The sequence below is a fragment of the Peromyscus eremicus genome, chromosome 20, assembly GCF_949786415.1.
Source record: "Peromyscus eremicus chromosome 20, PerEre_H2_v1, whole genome shotgun sequence".
Taxonomy (NCBI): Eukaryota; Metazoa; Chordata; class Mammalia; order Rodentia; family Cricetidae; genus Peromyscus; species Peromyscus eremicus.
In genome coordinates this window covers 1797822-1812097 of record NC_081436.1, presented here as the reverse complement: position 1 = coordinate 1812097, position 14276 = coordinate 1797822, and the positions used below count along the sequence as shown (strand labels likewise).

The following is a 14276-nucleotide window of genomic DNA, read 5'->3' as shown; positions in this document are numbered from 1 at the left end:
AACATAAGCATATAGACTCTAGATTCTAGACTGTGAGCGATCTTTGCTTGCCTCCTCCCCCTCTCCCACCACGCCCCTGCTCTGGAGCACCTCCCTGCCCACAATCCTAGAACTGGGGCATTTGGTTCCCTCCTTCTGGTCTACAGTTTCCATTCCTCTCTGACTAAGATAGTCAAGTCTTTGGGAGTTAGAAAAGGCAGGGCTGTGTTTTCTGGGGCAATCCCAACTCCTGCACAGGAGGATGGGCAAGATGGCCTCTGACTAGCCCCATCCTGATGCTTTTTCCCAGAGTCACCCTGGGTTCCCTTCCAATCATCATACATAGATGAGTGATCCCAGGTCACACCCTCAACTGTGTCTAGCACTGCCAGAAAGCTCAGGTTTGTTTTACGACCCTGGCTTGGCGCTTGGCCTTCCCTGGTGTCTGACCTTATTCTTCCTATTAAACATACAAAGCAGGATCCCCTATTTTCCTCTGGCTCTCCCACATGCACGCTTAGGGCAGCAGAAACGTGAAGTGCCTCCATGCACATATCCCCACCATTTTTTGTGACTTCCCTCAACCCTCCAAGGGGCCTCTTTCATCGCAGCTAAGCAGTTGGCGTCTCTCATACGGAATCAAATCTACTGTAGCTCCACCTGTCCAAGTGGGTCATCAGCTGGGGCCAAACCTCCTTGTCTAGGCAGGCTCTTCAAATCTCTGCAGCTAATAAGCCCATCTCCCTCTGCCCCAGGCTTCTCTCCAGAACTTCCAGCCATTCCACGATGACCAGGCTTCTTATGCCCACCACTACTGCCCTGGTCACTGTTCTCTGAATAGGCTTCTGTTACCAGTGTTGGCATTCAGAGCCCCCAGAGTGGTCTCACAACAAAAGGGACTGAAGGACTGAACAGGGCTCTTCCTGGTTCTCCTCTTCCTGGTTCCCACAGCTGTCCTCAGTCATCACCACGCCCTGTTGACTAATGTGTTCTCACCGACGGGTAAACGCTGTCAATCATTTTTGTGCTCAGTGCTGTCTATCCACCTCTTCCTTGGCTGCTGCCCGGGCTCTTGGCTTTTTTACTTTAAGTACAAAACCTTGTTTCCATATCCTCTTTCTCTTCTTCTGTTGTAACAATCCCTCTGTTCATCTCTCTCTTCCTTAGCCTGCTTCCAACAGGCTGGCTGCCAAGACAGAATGTCAGGTGTGCCTGGGAACACATCTTACCAATGTAGGCTGTAGTCAAAACTGAATGCATCTCGTATCTAAATTCTATCTGTATTCCTTCATTGAATGAGAAGCCAGGTCACAAATCTTATAAGGCTCCCTCACACCGACTCTGAAATCCCACTTCCGAGGCAGTTATGGAGTGGTTGACTCCATTTTTATAATTTCTGCATCTTGCTTCCTTAAAGAATCTATTAAAGATGCCCTGGCCCTTGTTCACCGTCAGTGAATGGGCCTCCTCTCAGTGAATGGGCATCCGCTCAGTGAATGGGTCTCTGCTCAGTGGATGGGCCTCCACTCCCTCGCCTCCTGGTTCAGTTTCTCCCATGGCACTGCTCACTCTCACTCACATAGTCTCATGCTTCCTTTCAGTCTCCTGTCCAGAGCACCCTCCCTGGCTTCCTGCCCACATCTGCTCCAGCTTTAACCCCAAGCCCCACACCACTCTCCAGTCTCTGCCCTCCAGTGACCCCTGCTGCAGCCCCACGTGCTAGCTCTGGGTCTGCTTGGGTCCTGGGTTTGGGAGAGGAGTATCGTTTCCACCATCAAGCTGGCGAGCTGGATGCATGCTCTGCTTTCTCTTCCCTCTGAGCCTCTCTCACCTTATAATGCGTCATTTGTGCCGCAGTACCTCGAGATCCAGAAACCATTCTAGGTGGCATCTATCTCAGTGCCCAGGCCACTGCCTGCTGCACAATTATCCACAGCCATCACAGGAGCGACACAGATGTTGAACAACTGTGCAGCTTGCTTTTGCATGATTAGCAAGGGTGAGAGCTTGGGAGCCTTTTCAAGATGGTGTGCTGCTTTTACAATAAAAAAATAACAAAGACAATAATCCTTGGGGGATAATGATAGCACCACGGGAACGTGCTTGCCTTACAAGCATGAGGACCTGATTGATCTCCCAGAACCTACAGCTCAAAAGCCTGGCATGGTGACACACTGTAGGGGTAGTTGTCTACTAGGCGATGCTCCAAGGGTGAAGCACAGACAATCACCCCTACTACACACACTTGCAATCTTAGCACCAGGTTAGGCAGAGATTGGTGGGTGCATGGGGCTCACTGGCTAGCCCGCCAGACCGGCCTAATTGGCAAGTTACAAGTCAGTAAGGGAACCTTTCCCCCCACAAAGAAGATGGACAACACCCAAGGACCAACAGCTGATGTCCTCTGGCTCCATGGGCAAATGCACAAACCTGCACACACATGTGCCTTTATAGATATACCTATACACACACACGCACACACACACACACACACACACAAATAATAATAATAATAATAATAATAAGTCTTAACTTCCCAAATTTGAATTATTTCAAAGAACTGAAGAAATAATAACTCGTCTCCTGACCACACAATATACTGAGATCACAGAAAAATTTATTGTAGAAAAAAACAGGACTGCCAAGCCCTTTGAAGAACAGCTTCCAACCATGCAACTAAGTCACAAGCATTCCCCAGGGGACCCCTACAGAGAAGCCATTCCAGACAGAATTACAGACTCAGCAAGCCAGTGAAGGGGACTCCAGAATTTGGAAGCAAAGCCACATTCCCTTCCGTAACTGTTCGTTGGCTGGTACATTCCTCTTCCTGCACCCTCAGTGCAGTTCAAGGATGTTCGTAGAACTGTAAATTAAACTTTTAATTAGGAGTCAAAGTTTGGCAGTGTGCTCAGAATCAGAGATCGGAAGGGACTCGGGAGATCAGGGGGAGATAGCTGGATTGCCGCCAAAACCCAGGCCATTTCCAGACTGGCACAAGGCCGGACCTCTCCACAACCCAAGTCAACACTTCTCATTCCTCAGGCCCTGGCTCTGGGATGGAGCAGGGCTGCCCTACAGGTGTCCGGTGTTTGGGCAATTCTCAGCAGAGTTCTAGAGGGGGCTGGCTCCAAATACAGGGGACTGCTGGAAGGGGGGCACAGACCCAAAGTTTGATTGTCCACCCCATCCCACTCTCACCCACTGCCGAAAACAGCCATTCCTTGGACAAGGGCTTAAGTTCCCATGCCCACTGAAACATCCCTACCTGGGGCTGTAAACCCAGGGAATCAGAACAACAAACCTACCCTTGCCATCAGGGTGAGGGAGCGTGAGGCTACAGAGGAAGGAGCCCCGGTGGCCCTGGGCTCAGATGTGCCCCTCACTAAACAAGCTCGCCTTGCAATAGGCTTTTGGGAGGGAAGGTTTCAGAAGGTCACGGAGGAGATGGGGTATTATTTACTGAGCTACCCAGTTTTAGGAAAGGGGACCTGGGACTGAGGCCCCTAGTGATGTTGCTATCCAAGCTCTTTTTCTTCATTGCTGAACAAGGGCCCTGGGGATCAGGACAATGGAGGGACCAGCGGAGGGGTGCCCGAGTGAGCATGTGTCTTTGACTAAATGAAGAGGCTGTAACACTGACTTGCTTCCCCACCCAGAGTCGAAGTGATCTGGAAGCTTGCTGAGACCCATTGGGAAAAGGTAGGTGAGAGAGCCTGGGAGGTTTTGGCGAAAAGGCTGCCGCCGGAGAGGTACTGCAGCCACGTGGCCGCTACTCCACCACGCGCCTGCGCGAGCTGTGGGTGGAGGTCTGCACTATCTGAGTGCGGGAGGAGCCGCCGCTCCGGCCGCCACCGCTGCCGCCGCCACCGCTGCCGCCGCCGTATTTGCTGCTGCTTTTGCTGCTGGAGCCGTAGCTCCCGCCGCCGCCGCTCCCGCGGGAGGCCGCTCCTCCTCCGTAACTGCCACTACCGCCCCCGCGGGAGCCGCCGAATCCGCCGCCGCCGCCGCCGCCGTAACCTCCTGAGCTGCCGCCTCCGCCTACGGTCACCTGACTGCTATGCACAGCTGCACCCGGACAGACACACAATGGTCAGAAGGACTCGACAGGGGGACCCAGCTACACCTGCCTTGAGTGCCTGCAGCCCGTGGTCAGTGGTGACCTCCACTTTGCAAAACAGAGGCCACTGGAAGTCAACTGAGCATTTTAAAAGGCTGCAGGCATTCATTTAAGTGTGCCACCCCTGTTTAGAGTCAGGTCCCCTGTGCTCTCCTAATGATCTCTAGCCAGTGTTGTCAAGTATCACAAGCAAGAAGAGCAGGCCTTGCTCACTATGGTGTTCCTTGTTTGAGACTAGAAAGCAAAGGCAACCCGGCCCAGCCCATCCAGCCTCCATCCCTGGACGCTGCTACTTACAGATGCTCACTTGACTCTGCAACTCCCCTGACATCCTGTGAAATCAAAACACAACCATCAGCCATAGGAGCAGGGACGCTGGCGTAAGGGTAGAGTATAGTTGTCCCCTCCCCGAGCACTTCCATGAAGCCTCATAGCATTTGTGGGTCACACCTGGCCGCACCTAGCTTAGGCCGGAGTACAGGAGCATGGTGCTTGGGAGAAAGCGGGTGGTAACAGTGGCTTCTCCCCTCCCCTTCTAACCTATCCGTCCTAGCTTGAACGTTTCTGCTCTCCGAGGGCCACCAATCCTTCTGGGAACACCAGGCAGAGCCTTTCCCCAGCCTCAGTGCCTCATGGGTACATCCACATCTTTGGCCCAGGGAACATGGCTGCTGTGCACACACCTGCTCTCCTCGCCCTCCAGCAGCTGGCGGTAGGTGGCGATCTCCACATCCAAGGACAGCTTGGCCCCCAGCATTGCCTGGTAGTCTCTCAGCAGCCTGGCCAGCTCCTCCTTAGACTGCTGCAGGGCGTCATCCATGTCTTGCAACTTCTGCTTTGCATCCTGGAGAGCCCTTTCTCCTCTGTCCTCCGCGTCAGTAATGGACCCATGCATCTGTTCGATCTATACCAGAGACAAGTGGAGGACCACAGAGGTCTTGAGCTTCTGGAATCTGACCCGAGGCTTAGGGGAGTTGGCATGTCTGGTGAGCCCACCGTGAGCACCCATCACACCTGCTTCTTGACGGCGGCGATCTCTGCCTGCAGCCTCTGGATGCTGCGGTTGAGCTCGGCGATCTCCATCCTGCTGTTCTTTAGGTCATCTCCGTGTTTCCCGGCTGTCACCTGCAGCTCCTGGTACTGTGGGTCAGAGGCAGCACCATGGTCAGCACCTGTGGCTCACTGGTGGCAAACGCTCTGGGCTGCTGTCTCTTGGAGTAATGCCACCTAGAGTTGTGATCCTACATACACCCATCCCTCAGCTGAGGGTCAAAAAGACATGTGTAGACACAGTACGTACACACACACACACACACACACACACACACACACACACACACACACCACTGTAGCAAGCCTCCCTCCTCCCTCATATCCCCGTCTCTGGGCAGGATCAGATCCCACCCAGACAAATCTCTTCCTCAATGCCTTTTACCACCTAGGCTCTCACACCATCCTCACTCACACTGGGACCCCCTCACTCTCTCCCACACACCGTATTTCTTGTCCCTTTTCCAGAGTGGTTCCCATGTTCACGGTTTTCTCTCCCCTGTGCCAGCCATCAAGCAGACTACACACAGGGCATCCTCAGAAGAGCTGAAGAAAATGTGCCTTCTGACAAAGCTCCCCTTCCCCAGTGCCGTGACAAAACCCACTGCATCCCAGAACATCCGTTTTCAGACTGTGGGACAGAGGCCAGTGACCTTAGAGTTGGCTCCAAAAATTCACAAAGCAGATCACCACATCCTGCCTACTCAGAATTCAGTGCCTGGGCTGCCAGCCTTTGTTCCTTCAACTGGAGTCTTAACTGCTCGGAAACATGGATTCATACCTAAGAGGTATCATAAAATATGCCCAACGGCATAGTGACGAATGGTCACCCAGTAAGTTTCCATACTGCTAAGAAAGTGGTAGACTATTTGGAGTCACAGAACGTCGTTTCTCAGTGATATATAAAAGAGAAAATAAAAAATAAAAAAGATAGCGTCATGAAAAATAAAAACAGCAAATGTGGTGGTGGTTAAAGAACATGTTTGTAGTTTGCACGCCTGAGTTTAGTTAGGGTTTAATGGCAGTCGCTTGTTACAAGGCTTGGGAAATTAGGCAGTCTGGCACCTATGAGTTCTCCATAAGTATTAACTAAAAGAAATAGCAGAAACAGGCAGGAACTCACCACATACAGTCAGAATGGTGAGAAGAGGAGGATGATCTTATTTGGGAGAGCAAACTTGGAGCCCGATCTCACCTTGCTCTGGTACAGTGCCTCCGCCTCGTCCTTGCTCTTCTGAGTAATTAATTCATATTGGACACGCACAGCATCGATGATGCTGTCCAGGTCCAGGGAACGGTTATTGTCCATCGATAGGATGACATTGGTGTCACTGATGTTGGTCTGCATCTGGGACAGCTCCTGTGAGACATGGAGCACAGTTCATTCCTTCCACCCACCTCCCAGAGCCTCAGTTTTCTCCCTGCTTCTCCCTCAAGGCTGTCTGGGGAAGCCAGAATCTGAGCTAGAAGGGCCTCTTGGGGGAAAGCTCTCTGAATTGTTATATGCTATGAAATGTAAACGGAGGGTCTTAAGTATCTCAACCAAATGTGATGGGGCCCAGTGTAGCTGGAGAATTTTTCTCCAACTCCCACCACCAAGTCCCACTAGTCCCAGAGCCCACTTATAAAATAAACACACAGAATCTTACATTATTTAAACTGCTTGGCCATTAGCTCAGGCCTATCATTGTCTAGCTCTCACTCTTATATTCAGCCCATTTCTATTAATCTTTAGTTTGCCACGTGGCTCGTGGCTTACCGGTACTTTACATCTTCCTTGTCTTGGCGGTGGCTCCAGCCGATCCCTCTTTCCTTCTTCCTTCCTCAGTTCTCCTCTCTCCTTGTCCCACCTATACTTCCTGCCTGGTCACTGGCCAATCAGTGCTTTATTTATATAGAGCGATATCCACAGCAGCCCAGGCATCTTGGCAGGAGGAAGGAGACCCTGACTGCCTTCTCCATCATGCCTCTCTTGTACTTGTCCCAGTCTTGCTCTGGTGCCCCGGACTGCAGGGCGCTTCACCACCTTTTTGCTACAGCTCTTTGAAGACACAGTTGCTCCCTGTAGCCGTAAGAGCTCTCAGCGACAGCAGAAAGGGCTCCAGTTTGGAGTCACCTGGCTAACCGCCTGACCAAGCACATAATTGAATCTCTCAGTTCATAGTTCTTCTGCTGAACGGACATGCCCATAAGGTGAGAGGGCTTCTAATACAGCACTCAGCTGGGGGTACACACCCCCAAGTTGGACACAGGTGACAGGTGGACCTGGGGCTTCCCTTCCATTTGTCTTCTCCACAAAATCCCTCCTATCGTTTTCTGCGGGGTTCTCCCAGAGCCTGATGGACTTCCCACAGAGCATGAGGACCTGGTTGTCACCTCGTGTCCCAGGTGGCCTGAGAATACAGCAGGAAAGTACTTCCCCCTCACCTACTCAAGATCCTCACTGCTCCACCCACATCTCCACTGCTCTCACCAGAACCCTTGAAGCTGAGGGAATGGCTGCCCCAATATGAAGAGTTGGGAGACTGGTGTGATGAACCTTCTCCAGCTCATACTCTTATGGGATGTGGGGAAAGAAAAGGGCTTCTCCTCAGGACTGAACTCACCGTATCAAATAGATATTTCAGGAAGTTGACCTCCCCATACAGCGTGTCCACTTTGGATTGCAGGTCTGATTTGCCCATGAAAGCAGCATCCACATCCTGAGTGACCAAAAAAAAAAAAAAAAAAAAAAGTTTGACTTCATCACCCAGGCATTGCCTGACACCAGCTTCATGGCTGGTCCCAGGACAGTGGCAAATGCTCTCTGGGTTTAGTTCCTGACTAAAAATGTCATCACTTCACTCAAATCAGGGACCTTGAAACTGACATTCCTAACCAGAAAGAGGCACAGCAACCTCCACATGTGGCAGCCACCTCTGCTCCCCAGGTCCCTCCCCAGATCTCAAGGCAGTGTCTGTCTGACTTCTTTCTGCACAAGTGTCCTGCAATCAGGCAGAGCCTACGTCGTGCTGTCCCAAGGGTTCACCTGTCCATAGCACAGAGCGTCCCTCAGGGGTTTGTCCTACCCAGTCCTCAGCTCCCTGATGACCCCTCTTTCCCTTACCTTCTTCATAACAACGAAGTCATTCTCGGCATTGGTCCGCTTGTTGATTTCATCCTCATACCTGTGATGGAGGCAGGAAGCAGGCTGCAAGGGCTAACCTGGGCTCCTAAGGTTCAGCCTCCCCGCAGAGAGCCTAGACTTCCCCAAGCCTCCACTGTCCTGAACCCACAGCCTTGCTCCCAGCACCGCTGACCCCTGCCAGGGCCTGGTGTTCTGGCCTCAGTGATGAATGGCTGGGGGGAACTCCCAATCCTCCTAACCAACAGTAAGAACAAGGACCCAACATGAAGAACTCAGAGACACACAGAATGTCCCCAAATGTCCCTATTTGTTCTGATGTTCCAACTTTATAAATGTTTGCCTCAAACTTTTCCATGAATTCCATAAAGTTAAAACCATTTGACTAAATCTTTTAAGAGAAAAACATTTCATCTATAGTTCTGTCCCCACCTATGACCTCCAATGTGAGTTTTATTTTTCCCAATTGACTCACACACGTGACCCTCCCGTGATCCAACACAGTAAGCATTTCAAGGTGATGTTAAGAGAAGCATCTGTACCCCTTGAGGTGGGAGATGTAGGAGATGCCCCTTAGGCACTCACAGTTGTTCATGAACAGCTGGTCTGAAACTCAACTCCTGCCATCCCTACCAGCATTGCCAATAATTGCTGGTTCTTAGTAAGCACCAATACTAAAAACTGTTAAGTATCATTTCAACCAGTGCTTCTCAGTGGTCCCCAATCCGCTAGAATTATCATCACATGGAAATATGTTCAATATACATATGCTCTGGCTGCATCCTGACTCCCTGGATCAGAACCACTGGGGTGGGATGCAGAGTCTGATACAATAACGTGATGCATGCTTAAGTTTTAGAACCACAGATCTGCTCCTCATAGTACTCAGCAAGGAGGGGGCACTCTAGACAGAGAGATGAGCTTGTAGATGGGGCTTGCCCTTTCCTGCTCAATGTAATTGACAGCTGCCTGTCACTGCTATCCTCCAAGACTGTCACATGTAAAATGTCACCCCCTGCAGTCATACAATGCAGAGCCCACATGACTGTCCCTGGTCCCACTGTAGCAGGAGGACCCTGCCATGCTTCTCCTTGACCTCTCCCCACCTGGATCCTTACTTGCTCTTGTAGTCCTCCACGACATCCTGCATGCTCCTGATCTCCAAGTTTTGGCGCGACCTCTCGGAGTTTAGAAAGTCCAACTGCCTCTGCAGTTGACTGATGTAACTCTCAAAGAGAGGCTCCAGGCTGCTGGTCCGAGTCGAGGTGTTCACCTGCTGCAGCAGCTCCCATTTTGTCTGCAGCACCTGGTTCTGCTGCTCCAGGAAGCGCACCTAAAGAGCAAGGTCCCCAGTATACCCCAGGCTGTGAGTCAGAACAGCTTTCTCCATGGGAAGAGCCATCAGCGGCCTTACAGCACACTCAAGCCTCAGAAATTCAACACGGGCCTTCAGGCCATCAGGAGAGGTAATGCGGTTTTTCAGGTCACCTCAGTTTCATCCAGGTACACCCCTTACATAACAGAGCTCTCACCCCACACTCAATTCATCCATGCCAAAATGAGCAGTTGCCATTTCCTTTGCCTTTACAATTGGAGTGTGGGGCACATGGCTGAGGACTAGAAGGCAGAAGGAACAGCGAGTCTTGGAACATCCTGGGCAAGCTTCGGTGGGTGCCGCCGGCATCCACTACCATGTGTGTGCTGCCTGAAACTGTGGTTTTCAAGACAGCAACCTCATTGAAATGCTATTACAGCCCAGTCAGAATTTTCACAATGAGTGCTTCCCCTCTTTTAAATCCTGCAATGCATTCAAATGCCCCAAGTAAGAACTTTGTGCTGACAGCTGTTTGGGGAAAGTCCGAGACTACTAGTTCCTTGTAAGTCCAGGAAATGGAGGGTGGACATGGCCCTGTTTTTTCATCGCTTCTTCCCCTAGAACTGTGGGAACAAAGACTGGACACAGAGTGGGGCTGGCTGCCTAGATCAAGTGTGTGGATCGTCCTTCACGTCACAAAACCCAGCTTTCACTGTCCCCTGCCAGTTGCCCGTGGGTGGAGCTTCCTCTCCCATGAAGTGATAGAGATGGTTGTGCCAACAGTGTGCTTCCCTTGGGAACTCTGCATATGTGCACACACACACATTCTCACATATTCATATACATATGTAAATGTTCACCATATGCTTATATATACATATTTACATGCACAAGTATTCACATTCATACACACAGGCATATTCACATATACTCGCATTCACACGCACACACTCACTTGTACACACAAACGTATTCCTACATAAATATATTTATAAACACATCCATTCACACATACACATTGAGAGAGAGAGAGAGAGAGAGAGAGAGAGAGAGAGAGAGAGAGAGATCTCCAAGTCCAGCTCCCTCCTCCAGGAGCTGTGAAAGGGAGGGGGAATCAGAACAGCACTTTGCAGACACTATCCTATGATGAAGGACTATAAGCCACTCAGAGTCGCCGGGCCCCTGAGACTCCACCTGTCTAAGGAACCAGCCCTTGCCAAGTCCCTTTGAATTCTGACTCTAATCAGAAGAATGTGTGCAGGGAACATCATCTCTCAGGCTTATCTTGGCTGGTTGTATCATAGCAAGGGATTGAGTAATCAGTTCTCAGAGCAGACCTGTCAGCACAGCTTGTAACACCCCCACGAGGAATTCCTGCCACTATCTATTTTTGTTCTGTGATGACACTCCCAGGGAGTGGAAAAATCAGTTCTACACTCCATTACAGCCTTGTGTTTGGTGACAGCGGCATAGTTGGTATGGGCCTTCTCAGGTTGTGGTTTTTATTCCAAATGAGACAAGGTGCCAGGGGAGGATTTATGATGGAGAGGGTGCTGTCCTTTCGAGGGACGGCTCTGCTGTGCTGTTGGGAACAGGTCAAAGCTAATGGGAAAGCAGGCCAAGAAATTATAGTAACAAAAGCTTGCTTTCTCCCAGATTGGAGGCCCAGCTGGCTGATGGTCATCACGGCCTGCTCCGAAGGGAGAACAGGAAGCCACTATCTCCTGTACCTTGCTACCCGGCTGTAAAACTAAATGGGCCTCTGTTGATGGCAGGAGCCTTGATCCAGAGAAAACCCCAGATTAATTTCCAGAAGTCTGTGGTATTTTGTCAATGTCAGTTTTCCCTGTTCCTCCCTTGGCCAACTTTGACCTCCTGGTATCATCTCCTTCACTATTAAGTCCTTGCTCCAGGCAAGCCTTTGGGTTTCTCTTCCAGAGTGATCAGAAGTAGCCACAAGCACCTGGTTCTGTTGAACTCCCTGGGGCTGCCCATGACCTGCCCTCTATGTCCTCCTCCTGCTCACACATCGCTCCATCTCCAACACTCGCCCTGATATCAAGCAGTGCCATTGTGCCTCCCTCTGCAAGTGCCAAAAGGAAGGTTTTTACTGTCTGCCAACCTCTCCTCAGGGAGCTCAACATGAGGCACACCTAATCAGTGAGTTTGGGGAAAGGGCTCTGTGGTGGCCCTTTGCTGGCCCCAGGTGAAGTAAAAAGGGCAGCTCAGACAGAATGCCTCATTACGCATTACTGACTTTCCTTTCTGCAGAGACCTGCCACCAGCACACCCACTTGAAGCCCACGACAGCTTCCCAGCTGCTGCTGCTGCTGCTGCCTGTCCCTCTACCCTGTCACCACCACGCTCCCTTCTGGCACTTTCCCAGAAATTTTGACATTTGACATTCCCTGAAGAGGTCACACTTTTTGTGCCTCCTTGCTGCATGGACATTCTCTCTGCTGAGAGCTGTTTGGCTTTTCTTTCACCTTCAAGACCCAGATAAGCCCCAGGGTCTCTCAGGGAAGCGCTCCCAGGATCCAGCAGACACAGCTCATGGGAACTTCATGCTGCCATGACCCAAAGAGTACCCCCATAGTACCACATCTCCTGTAAACTGTCACAATTCCCTGCCATTTAGTTTTGGGGTTCCCTGTAGCTTCTGTGTGTGGTGGCATACAGTAGACCTAATAAAATATCGTGAATTGAATGGGAATGGGGCAAATGGGCAGGTAGACTGATAGGTGGGCAAATGGGTGGGTTGATACACATTTGAGTGTATAGCAGGGAATGGGTGCAGGCATAAGTTGATTATGTGAGTATATGAGTGTGGGTAGAAGGATGGTTATTATGCATGACAGATGGGTGGGTGGGTGGGTGGATGGATATATAGGTAGATGGATACAGATGGATGAATGAATGGATGATGGATGGATGGATGGGTGCGTGGATGGATGGGTGGATAGATGGATGGGTATGTGTGTGGAATGGATGGATAGATGAGGGTGAGTGGATGGGTGGATATATTGGATGGATGCATAGATGCATGGGTGTAGATAAGCAGATAGATATATAGAGGTGAATGAATGGATGGATAGATAGATGGGTGGATGGAGATGGATGGATGTGAACAGATGGATGGGTAATGGATAGATGTGTGAGCCTGAGAGGATAAGTGGATGGATAGATGTGTGGATGAGTAGATAAATGGATGATGAATGTGGGTAAGCAGATGGATGGGTGAATGAATGTTTGTGGATAGATGGATAAGTGGATGGATGGATAGGAAGGAAGGAAGGAAGGAAGGAAGGAAGGAAGGAAGGAAGGAAGGAAGGAAGAAAGGAATGAATGAAGGAAGGAAGGATGTGGTTGAGTTGGTGGGTGGATGAATTGATATGTGTGTGTGGATGGTAGGTAGAAGGATGGATGTTGGGTGTGAGTGGTTAAATGGGTGAATGGGTGACTAGGTACATAGATGAATGGAACATGGGTAATGATGCCTGACAGTGAGATTATTGTCATGTGTATCCATTGGGTATTGTCACACCCCTTATCTGCTTTCCTACTAAAGGGGGAAAGATTTTTTAAAATGCATCCCTGAGAAGCCTACATTAAATACTATCTATGTGAAAGCCCAGATCAAATGCTTCCTTTGGGTCCCAGAACACACAGAAGAGGAGGTGACTGTCATCATCAAACCGAAAGAGCACAGTAGTCGGAGCACTATGGTGGAGTGTGGGGCCCTCCTGGTCATTTGAACGATGACCAAGGACTCTGTCTGCCCCTAAGGTACTCACCTTGTCGATGAAGGAGGCAAACTTGTTGTTGAGGGTCTTGATCTGCTCCCGCTCCTGGGTCTTGACCCTCTGAATTTCAGGGTCCACCTCCAGGTGCAGGGGCTCCAGGAGGCTCTGGTTAATAGTTACCTCATGGATACCCCCGGGAGGATAAGCAGGACCGAAGCCCCCAACCCCAAAATTGCTAGCGCCGAATCCGGCACCCCCAAAGCCACCTCCATATCTGCCACCACCGTAGCCACCGCCTCCAAAGCCACCACCCCCAAAGCTTCTTCCTCCTCCAAATCCTCCTGCTCCTCCACCCGGGCAGAAACCACTGGCGCTCCTCCCCACTAGGCTTCCAAAGATGCTTTTACTACCGCCCAGATTGTAGAGACTCCTGGAGCTAAACCCCCCTCCATAACCACCGCCACCACATCTCCCCCGTGCCAGACACACAGACCCCACAGCCTGTCTCCCACCGCCAAAGCCTGAGGAGGACCTGCTGCTGTAGGCCCTCCTGCTCCTGGAGCTAAATGCAGACTGAGAACTAAACCGGTGGTTCATGGTTGCTAGGGCAACCAGAGGACGCAAGGGCCCAGCTGGAAGGAGGCAGAGAGCAGGAGGGAAGGAGCTGTGACTCCCTTGGAAAGGATCTGGCTCAATCCCTATATATACACACACACCTGCTGGGCTGGACGCCTGGGAGGGAAATATTTGCAAGTAACATCTGCTTAAAAAACCTCACACCTATGTGTTGCTGAAATTACATTGCCAACAAACTCCCCCAACTTGATCATTTATCATTCATCTCTTACTACCGAGAGATCGAGGGGGAGTAATCTCTCAGGATCTCAGTGTTGGAAACTCCGGTAGAGTTTCTCCTCAAATCTCAAACTGATCTTTTCCTAAGAAACG

The 14276-nt window shown here is 50.7% G+C and overlaps 1 protein-coding gene across 1 annotated transcript; it reads right to left on the bottom strand.

Annotated features, from left to right (window-relative positions):
* Window positions 1–2690: 2690 nt before the first annotated feature.
* Krt77 (keratin 77) lies at window positions 2691–13925 on the bottom strand. The gene is made up of 9 exons (XM_059247318.1): window positions 13380–13925; window positions 9389–9603; window positions 8253–8313; window positions 7753–7848; window positions 6342–6506; window positions 5111–5236; window positions 4780–5000; window positions 4394–4428; window positions 2691–4044 (listed from the first exon to the last, which is right to left on the bottom strand). The coding sequence occupies exons 1-9, from the start codon at window positions 13923–13925 to the stop codon at window positions 3749–3751; spliced, it is 1761 nt and encodes a 586-aa protein (XP_059103301.1). The 3' UTR covers window positions 2691–3748.
* Between the last annotated feature and the right edge of the window lie 351 nt (window positions 13926–14276).

What these genes read in the sequence shown, in the direction of transcription:
- Krt77 (XM_059247318.1), bottom strand. Translation starts at nt 13,925, where the DNA reads ATGAACCACCGGTTTAGTTCTCAGTCTGCATTTAGCTCCAGGAGCAGG. An exon ending in TCGCCGCCGTCAAGAAGCAG is followed by an intron (nt 5,001 to 5,110) that starts GTGTGATGGGTG and finishes TCTCTGGTATAG; the next exon opens with ATCGAACAGATGCATGGGTC. An exon ending in CTGGAGGGCGAGGAGAGCAG is followed by an intron (nt 4,429 to 4,779) that starts GTGTGTGCACAG and finishes TTGATTTCACAG; the next exon opens with GATGTCAGGGGAGTTGCAGA.